This window comes from Pseudophryne corroboree, chromosome 2 (genome assembly GCF_028390025.1).
Source record: "Pseudophryne corroboree isolate aPseCor3 chromosome 2, aPseCor3.hap2, whole genome shotgun sequence".
Classification (NCBI taxonomy): Eukaryota; Metazoa; Chordata; class Amphibia; order Anura; family Myobatrachidae; genus Pseudophryne; species Pseudophryne corroboree.
This window is the reverse complement of record NC_086445.1, coordinates 495,391,073-495,407,220: the sequence shown is the minus strand read 5'-3', so window position 1 is coordinate 495,407,220 and position 16,148 is coordinate 495,391,073. Positions and strand designations below refer to the sequence as shown.

The window sequence follows — 16,148 nt, the reverse complement described above, 5'->3', positions numbered from 1 at the left end:
TCCTATATCGTGCTCAATTGTATAGGCTTGAATGGCCTTTTGCTGCTCCTCCAACCTCTGAAGCATATAGAGGGTTGAATTCCACCTCGTTACCACTTCTTGCTTCAGATGATGGCAGGGCAGGTTCAGTAGTTTTTGGTGGTGCTCCAGTCTTCTGTACGTGGTGCCTGTACGCCGAAAGTGTCCCGCAATTTTTCTGGCCACCGACAGCATCTCTTGCACGCCCCTGTCGTTTTTTAAAAAATTCTGCACCACCAAATTCAAGGTATGTGCAAAACATGGGACGTGCTGGAATTTGCCCATATTTAATGCACACACAATATTGCTGGCGTTGTCCGATGCCACAAATCCACAGGAGAGTCCAATTGGGGTAAGCCATTCCGCGATGATCTTCCTCAGTTGCCGTAAGAGGTTTTCAGCTGTGTGCGTATTCTGGAAAGCGGTGATACAAAGCGTAGCCTGCCTAGGAAAGAGTTGGCGTTTGCGAGATGCTGCTACTGGTGCCGCCGCTGCTGTTCTTGCGGCGGGAGTCCATACATCTACCCAGTGGGCTGTCACAGTCATATAGTCCTGACCCTGCCCTGCTCCACTTGTCCACATGTCCGTGGTTAAGTGGACATTGGGTACAACTGCATTTTTTAGGAGACTGGTGAGTCTTTTTCTGACGTCCGTGTACATTCTCGGTATCGCCTGCCTAGAGAAGTGGAACCTAGATGGTATTTGGTAACGGGGGCACACTGCCTCAATAAATTGTCTAGTTCCCTGTGAACTAACGGCGGATACCGGACGCACGTCTAACACCAACATAGTTGTCAAGGACTCAGTTATCCGCTTTGCAGTAGGATGACTGCTGTGATATTTCATCTTCCTCGCAAAGGACTGTTGAACAGTCAATTGCTTACTGGAAGTAGTACAAGTGGGCTTACGACTTCCCCTCTGGGATGACCATCGACTCCCAGCGGCAACAACAGCAGCGCCAGCAGCAGTAGGCGTTACACGCAAGGATGCATCGGAGGAATCCCAGGCAGGAGAGGACTCGTCAGACTTGCCAGTGACATGGCCTGCAGGACTATTGGCATTCCTGGGGAAGGAGGAAATTGACACTGAGGGAGTTGGTGGGGTGGTTTGCGTGAGCTTGGTTACAAGAGGAAGGGATTTACTGGTCAGTGGACTGCTTCCGCTGTCACCCAAAGTTTTTGAACTTGTCACTGACTTATTATGAATGCGCTGCAGGTGACGTATAAGGGAGGATGTTCCGAGGTGGTTAACGTCCTTACCCCTACTTATTACAGCTTGACAAAGGGAACACACGGCTTGACACCTGTTGTCCGCATTTCTGTTGAAATACCTCCACACCGAAGAGCTGATTTTTTTGGTATTTTCACCTGGCATGTCAACGGCCATATTCCTCCCACGGACAACAGGTGTCTCCCCGGGTGCCTGACTTAAACAAACCACCTCACCATCAGAATCCTCCTGGTCAATTTTCTCCCCAGCGCCAGCAACACCCATATCCTCCTCATCCTGGTGTACTTCAACACTGACATCTTCAATCTGACTATCAGGAACTGGACTGCGGGTGCTCCTTCCAGCACTTGCAGGGGGCGTGCAAATGGTGGAAGGCGCATGCTCTTCACGTCCAGTGTTGGGAAGGTCAGGCATCGCAACCGACACAATTGGACTGTCCTTGTGGATTTGGGATTTCAAAGAACGCACAGTTCTTTGCGGTGCTTTTGCCAGCTTGAGTCTTTTCAGTTTTCTAGCGAGAGGCTGAGTGCTTCCATCCTCATGTGAAGCTGAACCACTAGCCATGAACATAGGCCAGGGCCTCAGCCGTTCCTTGCCACTCCGTGTGGTAAATGGCATATTGGCAAGTTTACGCTTCTCCTCCGACAATTTTATTTTAGGTTTTGGAGTCCTTTTTTAACTGATATTTGGTGTTTTGGTTTTGACATGCTCTGTACTATGCCATTGGGCATCGGCCTTGGCAGACGACGTTGCTGGCATTTCATCGTCTCGGCCATGACTAGTGGCAGCAGCTTCAGCACGAGGTGGAAGTGGATCTTGATCTTTCCCTAATTTTGGAACCTCAACATTTTTGTTCTCCATATTTTAATAGGCACAACTAAAAGGCACCTCAGGTAAACAATGGAGATGGATGGATTGGATACTAGTATACAATTATGGACGGGCTGCCGAGTGCCGACACAGAGGTAGCCACAGCCGTGAACTACCGCACTGTACTGTGTCTGCTGCTAATATATAGACTGGTTGATAAAGAGATAGTATACTCGTAACTAGTATGTATGTATAAAGAAAGAAAAAAAAACCACGGTTAGGTGGTATATACAATTATGGACGGGCTGCCGAGTGCCGACACAGAGGTAGCCACAGCCGTGAACTACCGCACTGTACTGTGTCTGCTGCTAATATATAGACTGGTTGATAAAGAGATAGTATACTCGTAACTAGTATGTATGTATAAAGAAAGAAAAAAAACCACGGTTAGGTGGTATATACAATTATGGACGGGCTGCCGAGTGCCGACACAGAGGTAGCCACAGCCGTGAACTACCGCACTGTACTGTGTCTGCTGCTAATATATAGACTGGTTGATAAAGAGATAGTATACTCGTAACTAGTATGTATGTATAAAGAAAGAAAAAAAAAACACGGTTAGGTCACTGGTATATACAATTATGGACGGGCTGCCGAGTGCCGACACAGAGGTAGCCACAGCCGTGAACTACCGCACTGTACTGTGTCTGCTGCTAATATATAGACTGGTTGATAAAGAGATAGTATACTCGTAACTAGTATGTATGTATAAAGAAAGAAAAAAAAACCACGGTTAGGTGGTATATACAATTATGGACGGGCTGCCGAGTGCCGACACAGAGGTAGCCACAGCCGTGAACTACCGCACTGTACTGTGTCTGCTGCTAATATATAGACTGGTTGATAAAGAGATAGTATACTCGTAACTAGTATGTATGTATAAAGAAAGAAAAAAAAACCACGGTTAGGTGGTATATACAATTATGGACGGGCTGCCGAGTGCCGACACAGAGGTAGCCACAGCCGTGAACTACCGCACTGTACTGTGTCTGCTGCTAATATATAGACTGGTTGATAAAGAGATAGTATACTCGTAACTAGTATGTATGTATAAAGAAAGAAAAAAAAACCACGGTTAGGTGGTATATACAATTATGGACGGGCTGCCGAGTGCCGACACAGAGGTAGCCACAGCCGTGAACTACCGCACTGTACTGTGTCTGCTGCTAATATATAGACTGGTTGATAAAGAGATAGTATACTCGTAACTAGTATGTATGTATAAAGAAAAAAAAAAAAAACACGGTTAGGTGGTATATACAATTATGGACGGGCTGCCGAGTGCCGACACAGAGGTAGCCACAGCCGTGAACTACCGCACTGTACTGTGTCTGCTGCTAATATATAGACTGGTTGATAAAGAGATAGTATACTCGTAACTAGTATGTATGTATAAAGAAAGAAAAAAAAACCACGGTTAGGTCACTGGTATATACAATTATGGACGGGCTGCCGAGTGCCGACACAGAGGTAGCCACAGCCGTGAACTACCGCACTGTACTGTGTCTGATGCTAATATATAGACTGGTTGATAAAGAGATAGTATACTCGTAACTAGTATGTATGTATAAAGAAAGAAAAAAAAACCACGGTTAGGTCACTGGTATATACAATTATGGACGGGCTGCCGAGTGCCGACACAGAGGTAGCCACAGCCGTGAACTACCGCACTGTACTGTGTCTGCTGCTAATATAGACTGGTTGATAAAGAGATAGTATACTACTAATATTATATACTGGTGGTCAGGTCACTGGTCACTAGTCACACTGGCAGTGGCACTCCTGCAGCAAAAGTGTGCACTGTTTAATTTTAATATAATATTATGTACTCCTGGCTCCTGCTATAACCTATAACTGGCACTGCAGTAGTGCTCCCCAGTCTCCCCCACAATTATAAGCTGTGTGAGCTGAGCAGTCAGACAGATATATAATATATATAGATGATGCAGCACACTGGCCTGAGCCTGAGCAGTGCACACAGATATGGTATGTATGTGACTGAGTCACTGTGTGCTGTGTATCGCTTTTTTCAGGCAGAGAACGGATTATAAATAAAAGTGGTGGTCACTGGTCACTATCAGCAAAACTCTGCACTGTACACTACTGAGTACTCCTAATGCTCCCCAAAATTAGTAAATCAAGTGTCTAAACGGAGAGGACGCCAGCCACGTCCTCTCCCTATCAATCTCAATGCACGTGTGAAAATGGCGGCGACGCGCGGCTCCTTATATAGAATCCGAGTCTCGCGATAGAATCCGAGCCTCGCGAGAATCCGACAGCGTCATGATGACGTTCGGGCGCGCTCGGGTTAACCGAGCAAGGCGGGAAGATCCGAGTCGCTCGGACCCGTGAAAAAAAACATGAAGTTCTGGCGGGTTCGGATTCAGAGAAACCGAACCCGCTCATCTCTAGTAGCTGTATGACTAAGCTAAGCGACACAAGTGTGCGGCACAAACACCTGGCCAATCTTGCACAGTTGCAGACAGGATGGCACTTTAAAAAACTAGGCCCCAAACAGCACATCATGCAAAGAACAAAAAGAGGTGCAATGAGGTAGCTGTATTAGTAAGCTAAGCGACACAAGTGTGGGGCACAAACAACATGGGACATGCTGGAATTTGCCCAGATGTAATACACGAACAATATTGGTGGCACAGGAGAGCGTACTCCTAAACCACACACACACACGGCAAAGCCTGTAAAGTTAATTTTGATAATAACCCTTTTTTATTTGGAGCTATTATAATAATATGCAGCACAGGCTAGCGTACTCCTACACCACACAGGGCAAACCCTGAAAATTATTTGGATAATAATATAAGTAATGTATATAACTCTTCTATTTGGAGTAAATAATATACAGCACAGGACACCACCACTGGACTTATGGCAGCACAAGACACCACTACTGGACTGATGCAGCACAAGACAGCAGCACTGGACTGGACTTATACGGCAGTACCCCTGGAATTATACAGCATTATCACTGGAATTATACGGCAGAACCACTGGACATATATACGGCAGTATCACTGGATTTATACGGCAGTACCACTGGACATATACGGCAGTATCACTGGACTGTATTTATACGCCAGTACCACTGGATTTATATGCCAGTACCACTGGACTGGACTTATACGGCAGCACCCCTGGTATTATATGGCATTATCACTGGAATTATATGGCAGAACCACTGGACTTATACGGCAGCACCAATGGACTGGATTTATACGCTAGTATCACTGGACTTATACGCCAGTACCACTGGAATTATACAGCAGTATCACTGGAATTATATGGCAGTACCACTGAACTTGTATGGCAGTACCACTGGACATATACGGCAGTATCACTGGACATATACGGCAGTATCACTGGACTGGATTTATATGCCAGTACCACTGGATTTATAAGGCAGTACCACTGGACATATATACGGCAGTATCACTGGATTTATACGGCAGTACCACTGGACATATACGGCAGTATCACTGGACTGGATTTATACGCCAGTTCCACTGGATTTATATGCCAGTGCCACTGGACTGGACTTATACGGCAGTACCCCTGGAATTATATGGCATTATCACTGGAATTATATGGCAGCACCAATGGACTTATACGGCAGCATCACTGGACTGGATTTATAAGGTAGTATCACTGGACTTATACGCCAGTACCACTGGAATTATACAGCAGTATCACTGGAATTATATGGCAGTACCACTGAACTTGTAGGGCAGTACCACTGGACATATACGGCAGTATCACTGGACATATACGGCAGCATCACTGGACTGGATTTATACGCCAGTACCACTGGATTTATACGGCAGTACCACTGGACATATATACGGCAGTATCACTGGATTTATACGGCAGTACCGTTGGACACATACGGCAGTATCACTGGACATATACGGCGGTACCACTGGACATACACAGCAGCACAGGGACACCGCCACTGGACTGATGCAGGACAACACATCATCACTGCAATGGACTGGACTTATACAACAGCACTGGACATATGGCAGCAGAGGACACCACCACTGTGACTGGACTGATGCAGCACAATACACCACCACTGAACTGATGCAGCACAACACAGCACCACTGGACTGGACTTATTTAGCAGCACTGGACATATGGCAGCAGAGGACACCACCACTGTGACTGGACTGATACAGCGAAATACACTACCACTGTACTGATGCAGGACAACACAGCACCACTGCAATGGACTGGACTTATACAGCAGCACTGGACATATGGCAGCAGAGGACACCACCACTGTGACTGGGCTGATGCAGCACAATACACCACCACTGAACTGATGCAGCACAACACAGCACCACTGGATTGGACTTATATAGCAGCACTGGACATATGGCAGCAGAGGACACTACCACTGTGACTGGACTGATGCAGCACAAGACACTACCACTGTACTGATGCAGGACACTGAGGACGGAGACACGTCCTCTAGCTACACTCTCCAATGCCGGAGTGAAAATGGCGGCGACGCGCGGCTCCTTATATGGGATCCAACAACGGGATGATGATGTTTTGCCTCGTTCTGGTTTCCGAGTGGGAAAACCAGAGCCGGACTCGGATCCGGGTTCGGGAAGTGAAGTCCGGTAGGGTACTGTTCTCAGTGAACCGAACCCGCTTATCTCTAGCTATAACCATAGCTTTGATGTGAGATGTATTTTGCAGCAAACTTCATGACATTCCTTGATCATAGATAATGGTTTGTTATATAAGTTTGATCTGGTAGCATTTTACAAGTAGACCTGAGCAGGGACTAGTGCTGATCGTGCTTGGCCAAAGTAACTGATCTGCAACACCTCCATTCACAGTGGTCTACATTAGAACAATAAAACCTCAAAATACATATGTATATACTGTAAACCCGATGGTTTAGTTACTTCTTCGATGTTTGTGGATCTGCGCACGAGCAGATCCCGTTCTGCAGCAAAACGAGTCCTTTGTGAACACTGGAGTCCCTCTTTAGCCACAGCATGATTGACATGCAGCAGCGTTTTGGGGGCGGAGCGGTGAAGGGGACCATTCTACAAAACGGGGGCAAGTCCTCCCCATCCTGTAGGTGTGGCCAGGTTAGTGGCTGATGGTTGCGATAGTGGTTTTTGGGTGCTGCACTTGGATCAGCGCTGCATGTAGGAGGTGTCCTTTTCCCCTTTTCTTAGTGACGCCACCTGCATTAGATTATGTAAGCATCGCTGCTGCATCCAAAGACGGAACAGCGATGCTCACTACTTCCATCTCTGAATCAGGCTCATATTTTTTTTCCCAAGTATAAATGTGCTTATTCTGTGCTTTGCTCCTAACTCTGCATCAGCATCTCAGGTTATAAACCACAAGTTCTAGTAACTGTTGTTCTTTTTCTTCTTCTAGGTACTCAGAGGAGGAAATCCGTCAGAAAGTAGGGACTTTTCGGCAAATGCTCATGGAGAAAGAAGGGGTGCTGACAAGAGAAGATCAACATGGACGTCAGATGTAAGCATACCTATAATGTAATTTTACAAGCCCGTTTGTTTAGTGTAAAGTACTCACATTGCTGTTGTGCATAGGCACACAAAGAAACTGTATCTTTATATTTTCTTGCTGAATTAGTTGCATCTAAAGCGGCCCATACATCAGCAATTCCCCATTCTGGACGATCTTGATTCACTGATTCTGTCCCAAAAATGATCGGAATTGGAGAGTCAGGGATTTTCAATTATTGTATTTTACTATTTCCCGGAGAAACCACTGATCTTTAGAGTTCATCATTTGGCGATTCGGAGCGCCGATCGGCGGACCAGATTGACATCCTGTAATCACCGCTTAGATGTATGGGCTGCATTACACTTGCTTATGAATTACACATGCACAGTGCTACCATGACGCATATACGCAGTAGCAAAAACATCGTCCAACTCTGCAAACATCAGCGTTGTGTCCACCTAAAACTCAGGCCCTTAGTCCCAAGTTACCTGTTGGGTTATCCACACCAGATCCACATACAACAGATCCCCCTTGCACTGCAATCACCCAGTACATCACACTCATAGTGACTACTGAGCAGGCAGAGTGTGCTGACACTGACCATGCACTTCTGATACTGGCGGGAGATGCCTCAAGCAATGTAAAGAGTGGAGAAGTGATGCAGGTTGCCATAGCAAACAATAAGCATCTTACTTATGTAATAGAATGTACTTGATACGAATACCTTGCAACGGAATGGTTGCTATCGGCAACTTTTCAACTTGTGCACTCTTTTCATTGCTTGATACATCTCCCCTATTTCCCCAATTATGGAGCACACATCTGGAAGGGTCATGGAGCAATACAATGTATTGGGGACAAAATAAACAATATTCCGTTACTATAGCTGAAGACCTAAAGTCTGGAAACCGTAGTTCATACACCAATAATTTATGCTCTATATTAGACTGCATTCTCTGATGTCATTATTAAGTGCTACTAAGTATGTCATTTCACTTTTAATTTTCTATTATTTTTTTAATTTTATTCAATTTTAATTTATGTGCTTATTTAAATTTTTCTTCACTGTATTATTAATTTTCATATAAAAATTATAACTACAGTATTATCCACTTAGAGCTGGAGTAAGGCTGTCATTCAGCATGGATCGCTATTGCTACTAATAGTGCAATTTTTTTTGCAATCTCAATTGCAAAGAATCGCGCAGGTAGTTGCCGCCCAGAAATAGAAAAGTGCCAACTTCAGTTTTGCGTATGCATCGCAATCCATATGCAAAATCAGGAACATCGAAGGAGTAAATTCAATCTGCGCCAAAACAGAGCATCCACAAATCTGCACATGCTGTTGAATGAAAGTTATCACAGATGATGTCAGTGACCCGCCTGCCAAACGGCCGTGACACGCCTGCGTTTTTGCCACCACACCCACAAACAGTTGTTACCACACCTAAACACTCACTACCTGTCAATCAATGTACAATCGCACCGCTTTAAAATTGCAAACGCATACGCAATGTGCAGTGTGTAACAGCGTATGCGCAGTCTTCCATAATTAGACAAATTACAAAATCTCAAAATTGCAATCTATGCTGAATTAGGCCCTAATACCTTATAGGGCCGTAGGCAAGATACTGGTTTGGGAGTACCCACAGTGTCAGGGAGCTGCTGTCACATCTGAGGAGAGGTGAGTGGTTGTAACTGGCCAAAGCAGTCAGTAAACTAGTATATTAAACAGCAGTATAAACTGGAGCTCTTATATATTGTACATCTATTTTGCTTTAAAGGTGAGGACAGTGAAGAATTGCATATGTAAATAATTGGTGAAATAAAAATTTTCATGTATATTATTGCACCTGAATAAAAATGGATTCAGTAAGATTTCCTGATAGTCAGGATCCCGGCGGTCGAAATACCAACGCCGGAATCTCGGCAGTCAAAATACTGACATCGAGCGCAGCATGTCCCCTCACGTGCTCGCTGCGCTCACCACACTTCGGGCTCGATTCCTCCCCAGATGGTGCCGTGGATCATCACCCTAGTGGTAATCGGGATCTCGACTGCCGGCATTTTGACTGTTGACGGGATTCCAGCTTCGGTATTTCGACTGCCGGGATCCCGACTGTATCCCATAAAAGTGTGTAATAAAAATAATATACAGATACATCAAATAAGGAAACTTGTTAGAAAACACACTTTTGCCTTTTTTAGTTGCATTCCCTTGAAACAAATTGACACTTTGATAATTTAAGTACGTTTTTGTAATATCCTATACGACATAATTTACATTGCATGTTTTTGTTTTGAGTGCCCAAGGTTATGAATACTGGGCCTAATTCAGACTTGATCGTAGATGTGCGAGAAAAGAATCTATGGAAGTAAGTTATAAAAACTTGTAGGCAAGAAAAAGCGTTCTGTAACTGTCAACAATCAATCAGATTCTGCGTTTTGTTTTTCTGGTGCAGCTTATATAAAAGCAGGTATATGGCTAGTGCATTTATATTATGTTCACCAGTTTTCATAAATGTCTAAGTTTATCTTATATAAGCCCTGTTTACATCCCTGCATAGGGAAACATTTGATCTTTCCTTTGTGATAATACTCAGTTATTAGAGGGAGAGGATGATCAGACTTCAACCTGGTACAATAGTTTTATATCGTTTTACATACATTTTTTGTTTCCTTGCAAAGTACATGCTTTATTTAATGTTAGCCTAGGCCTCCTAATAAGACTGCACTGCACACCCTTAGAATGAAGTGGAATGCATACTTTGATATATTAGTTAATTAAAAGTATCACAACCCACTGATTTCTCCAACATAAATTTAGCCACTAAATCTTGAAAACAAAATAAAACAGTCTACATTGCAATCTCTATTCTATATATTGTAGCTAAAGGCAATTGTTTACTGAAATGCACAATATTTATTTTACCCTAAAATGTCAACTAAATTACAGAAGCTACTTAGCCAGGGCTTAATGTTGATTTTAAAGTTATTTAACTTTTTCAGTTTTTTTAATCTGCAACCTACAATATTTCTGAAAGAGCAAACTGAAAGTTGTAAAATATTTGCCCACTGAGAACAATGGGCCTAATTCAGACCCGATCGTAGACCTGCAAAACTTTGCAGGGCTACGATCAGGCACACTGACATGCGGGGGGGACACCCAGCACAGGGCTAGTCTGCCCCGCATGTCAGGCCACCCCCCCCCCCCCCCCCCCCCACAGTAGTGCAGAAGCATCGCACAGTGGCGATGCTTTTGCACTTCAGGAGTAGCTCCCGGCCAGTGCAGCTTCTGCGCGCTGGCCGGGAGCTACTCGTCGCTGCCCGGGTTGCAGCGGCTGGATGTGACATCATGCAGCCGCTGTGGCCCACCCCCCGCACGGTCTGGCCACGATTGAGTTGGCCAGACTGCGCTCACAAAACGGCGGCCAAACGCCGTTGTACCGCCCCCGCTTGGCCAGCGACCGCCTCTGCCTGTCAATCAGGCAGAGGCGATCGCTAGGCAACGACAGCCGTCTGCTGTCAGCCATGCATCGGCGCACTATGGCACCGGCGCATGCACACTTCTGACCTGATCGCTGCGATGCGATGAACGGCAGCGAGCGATCTGGTCAGAATGACCCCCTAAGTTATCAGCAGTAATACTTACATTTTTACTTCTTATATATATCTTACAGCATGTCGTGTTGCTGAAATATGCTTGTTCGTTGGGTGTCTTGCCACCTAGCGAAAGCCGGTGGTTTAGGCAGCAAGAATCATGATTTGCTGTAAACAGGGGAAAGTCAAAGAAACCTTCACTCCCCTGCTTTATCTCACAGGCCAGCCTGCCTCCACTCATTCCCGCACTCCCCTGACAGTTCTACAGCATGGACAATGATGGACACTGGGTCTGTGTCTGTGACAGATTCCTTACAGCTGTCCTAAATTGCTTTGGGAAAATGTGAGGTAGATCACTAAACAGTTGCCCACCTTTCTTCTGGCAATGATTATTTACTGCTAGAACGGGAAGCGGTTAAGATACCGCCGTACGGGGTCCCGGGCGATCACAATGCCAATGCCAGAATCCCACACAGTGGTACAATGCCGGTGCTGGAATGCCGGCAAGGTAGGTGATTCTCCCTCTATGGGTGTTGACGACACCCATAGAGGGAGAATATAACCTGTGGCGAGCACAGTGAGCCCGCAAGGGGCTTACTAGCGCTCGTCCTGCTGCCAGCATACTGGTGGCTGGGATGCCGCTGTCAGTATACTGACGGCCGGCATCCCGGCCATCGGTAATTCATTCCGAACCCACTAGAACTACTGTATTATTTAAGGTAAAATATGACCTTAAGTTTCTGTAAGGTAAGTGTAAACAATTTCTGTCTCTTGGTAAAAGTCACTGCCCACAGATACCTTAAGCCCCGTACACACTGGGTGATGTGGATCTGATATGTCAAGTTCAATAAACCAAGTTGAATGATTTCAGGGAGACATCATTATTTAACGATTGATCAATCGAAGTGAATCAAACGCAAGTCAATCATTTGTGCCACCCTGCACCCTTATATAAATGTATGGCTCCCACCCTATCCTATGCCTATTGCTATTTCTGAAATTGTGACTAATGATAATGGACTGAGTTGTTTTCTTGTACTTTCCTGCTTGGTATGTCCTTTCTGGAGACAAAAAAAACAAAACAAAAAACCCCCTATGTATAATATTATAATTGTTCTGGATATGGTTTGCCATCAAGTTTCTGAAGAATCGGTCAGGCTGATGTGCACATGTATGTTACTGCACTCTGGGGGTCATTCCGACCCGATCGCAGCATGCTTTCGTCCGCACAGCTGCGACCGGGTCACTACTGCGCACGCGCGGGGGCCGTAATGCGCATGCGCGTCGTTACCCGGCGACGGCTGTTGCCAGGCAACGACGTTGACTATGAAGAATTGACAGCGGAGAGGCATTCCGGGGTGGATACTCACCTTTGGATGCCATTTTTGGGGAGTGGTCGGCCGAACGCAGGCGTGTCCAGGCGAAAAGAGGGTGGATGTCTGACGTCAAAGCCGGGGCCTTCGTTGCACAGGGTAAGTTGCTCCAGCCTTACTCTTCACTTGCACAAAACTTTTTTAGCTAAGCAGGGCTGCACAAGCGAACGCAGCCCTGCTAAGCTAAAATACACTCCCTCGTAGGTGGAGATTAGTTGATCATACCAGCAGCAAAAAGTTGCTTGGTGCGATCAACTCGGAATGACCCCCTCTGAGTGCAAGCAGGAGAGTGACATTCTTTCATTCTCTGCCCGCTGTCTACAGCAATTCATCAGGCAAAGTGATTCCCTAGTACATATATTAAGGTTTGCATTTTGTATATTCCTTCTTATCAGCCACTTATCAAATTGTAGATGCACTATTTACCTTTTGTAGGAAGAATAAGTTAAAGATGTACTTATATGATATATATTAAAGATGAAAGCTGAAACTGCATGTCACGTGTGTTGCTTTGCAAACCCCTAATCTGCTTGACTTTTTGTCCAGACAGCATGGTAAAACCAGATGTGAAACATCCAAGTTAACACTTCAGTTTGCATCATTCAGTACTTGCCTACATCATACAGATTTGTCCTCATACATCCAGCCTCAATACGCCATGCAGCGCGAGATGCCTAGTGTGAGTGAGCTGCCAGGTCCAGCGCAACTCTGTAACGTTAGGCGTAATTTTTTTGCTGGAAATGCATCTTATTCGCAACACAATGCGACTATAGGACGCATGAGGAGACTATGCTGATTTATTTGATATATGACACTTGTATAGGCGTGCGCAGATGCCAACGCGGGGGTGCCGCTCCGTGGCTTCACCCTGCCGCTGGGTAACAGACTACCTCCTCCACCCCTTGCTTTGGGACCAGGGTCAGACTGGCCCACAGGAGTACAGGGGAACCACCGGTGGGCCCCACTGCCTGAGGGCCCACCCCCTCCTCTAAGGAGGTTCCAGACTGTGCACGTGTATTATACATGGTAGATATGTTGCATTACACTGCACAAGACAATTGTGTATTTCAAGCCTCTGTGAAGGCTGGCCACACCCTCTTTGTAGGCTGGCCACACCTATAAGTATGGGCCCCCTATCACTGCATTCCCCCGATGGGCCCTTCATGCCCCAGTCCAACACTGTCTGGGACGTAGACTGCTCACCTGGGCCGCCCAGATAAGCAGTCTATGTCCTGGACAGGGGGGAGAGTAGACCATAATGCGGTGGACGGGGGAAGTCCCGGAGCAGTACCCCAGTGTCGGCATCTGTGCACGCCTATGGATAACGAGCAGAAGAGAGTAGCACTCTATATACAGATTCAGAGACTCGGTCTCATATATATATACAAGTGTCATATTTCAGCACAGTCTCCTCCTGCATCCAAGACGCATTTTTAGCAAAAAGAGACACACAAAAAAGATGCCTGGTGCTAGAAGATTCCTACACGACCTGGCGTGCCAAGAGGGGCTGTTTGGCGTGACTGCAGCAAAACTGTATGAGGACACATCTGTACTTGCCTAGTCTGTCGGAACATCCAGAAGACTCACACATTTTTGGAGAGTGCCATGAGATCTTGGAAGTGTAGGTCACACTCCCACATCCCATCCTATGATGCAATTCTCAGCAATCACATAATCTTGGCCCCTCCCTGGACCCATGATTTGCATTTTCCTACGAGGATCATGTGCATCTTCCCTCCAGGAACTCTTTTGGAGGGGAACATTATAAAGTTGACAACTATGGTTTGCATGTGTGGAATCCTGGTGACTTGTAATGTACCTGGACTGACAGGTTAGTTGCAAGTATGTAAAAATAAATATATTCCCAAGCCCAAACTAAACAGCATTACAACCGGTAGGTACCCTAGTAGAGGGGCCTCCAGAAATGATTGAGCCCCCAGCACATAAAGAATACAGGTCTAATGCTGATTAGCCCTGGGCTGCTCCTAGTACCACTGCCAATTGACTACTAGGACAATACTGTGAGAATATAGTGCACAGTATTTGGTACTGCAAGTGCAGCCATGCACTGACAATCTATAAGTATTTCTGCATGCTGGCGATTGTAGAACTACAGACACATAGGTCAAGTGCATACTTAAACTTGTAGTGCCACAAGTGTGCTCCACTGTTAAATTATAATGGTAATGGTGTCCTCCATGGCCATAGCCCAGCGCGAGATGCCCTGTGTGCTCTGCCCTGGCTCATAATACTAGAATTGGAAGGCCATGTACCACAATGGATGATGTGCCTCACGGCCTGGCTCCCCTCCTCTCCTGGCTGATTGCTATTATTGAGTCTCAAGAACTCCAAGCATCTAAGGACTGATTGACAGTAGTTACAAAGCACCGTAAAGGATTTCCCTCTCGAACAGCCCATACTGAAGATCATGCACATTCTACAGTGTAGACTAATCAGGCATATTGAAGGAGGCTTGTCACCCTGGACTATAAGGAGTGTAAGGCTGGACTGCTATACTAACCTGAGACGCCAGTGGTCAGTTCTACAGCTTGCCACTGCATTGACAGTAAGACTGGTAAGGGGTCTATTAATGTACATTGACTGCCAGAAAATATCACCATATATTACATATATTACATCATATTGATGGAAAAATAGTCAGCAATGGTAATTTAAGGGAAACCCAGGTTCCTAAGGAAACGTTATCTACAACAAAGCTTGCAGATCAGGGAATTACTAAACTTAACTGTATGACTGCAAATTCGAGAAGCCTAACAAGTAAAACGGGGGAATTAGAGATAATTGCCCTTAATGACCAATATGACATAATAAGCATTACAGAGACAGGGTGGGACGATTCTCAGGACTGGGCTGCAAACATTGAGGGGTACACCCTCTTCAGGAGAGATAGGACTAATAAAAAGGAAGGGGGTGTTTGTCTTATGTTAAACCATTCTTAAAACCATATTTAAAGGAGGTTATTTATGAGGGGACTGGAGATAACATAGAGTCATTATGGGTTGAGACTTTTAATAGGGACATGCTATAAACCACCAGATATTAGTGTGTCTGACGAATTACAACTCTTGCAGAAAATCGAAAAAGCTGCAGGTATGGGGGACGTCATTATTGTTAGGGACTTTAATTACCCGGACATAAACTGGAACACCGAAACAGGAAATACAGCTAGTGGTAACAGGTTCTTAAACTTGCTAAAAGATCATTACTTGTCCCAGGTAATCGAGGAACCAATTAGGCAAAGGGCTATACTGGACCTAGTACTAACTAATAATGAGGAAATAATAACAAATACTAAAGTAGGGGAGACACTAGGAAATAGCGATCACAATATGATCACATTCGATATCAGCTTCCAAAAACAACAATATAAAGGTCTAACTAAGACTTTTAACTTTACGAAAGCTAATTTCATATTGCTGAAACAAACAATGAAGGACATCAATTTGGAAATTGTATTTCATGGTAAGAATACAGCTGAAATGTGGAACATTTTTACAACTGCGCTCAATAAGTACACTAATTT

At 45.2% G+C, this 16,148-nt stretch overlaps 1 protein-coding gene across 5 annotated transcripts in view; it reads left to right on the top strand.

The window, feature by feature from the left end:
- Positions 1–16,148, top strand: part of SRRM3 (serine/arginine repetitive matrix 3) — a 648,971-nt gene that overhangs the window by 476,094 nt on the left and 156,729 nt on the right. For all 5 annotated transcript variants that reach the window (XM_063953960.1, XM_063953959.1, XM_063953957.1 and 2 more), the window contains one exon: positions 7,540–7,641. In XM_063953960.1, the coding sequence (XP_063810030.1) occupies positions 7,540–7,641 (102 nt within the window). The remainder of the gene's footprint in view (positions 1–7,539; positions 7,642–16,148) is intronic.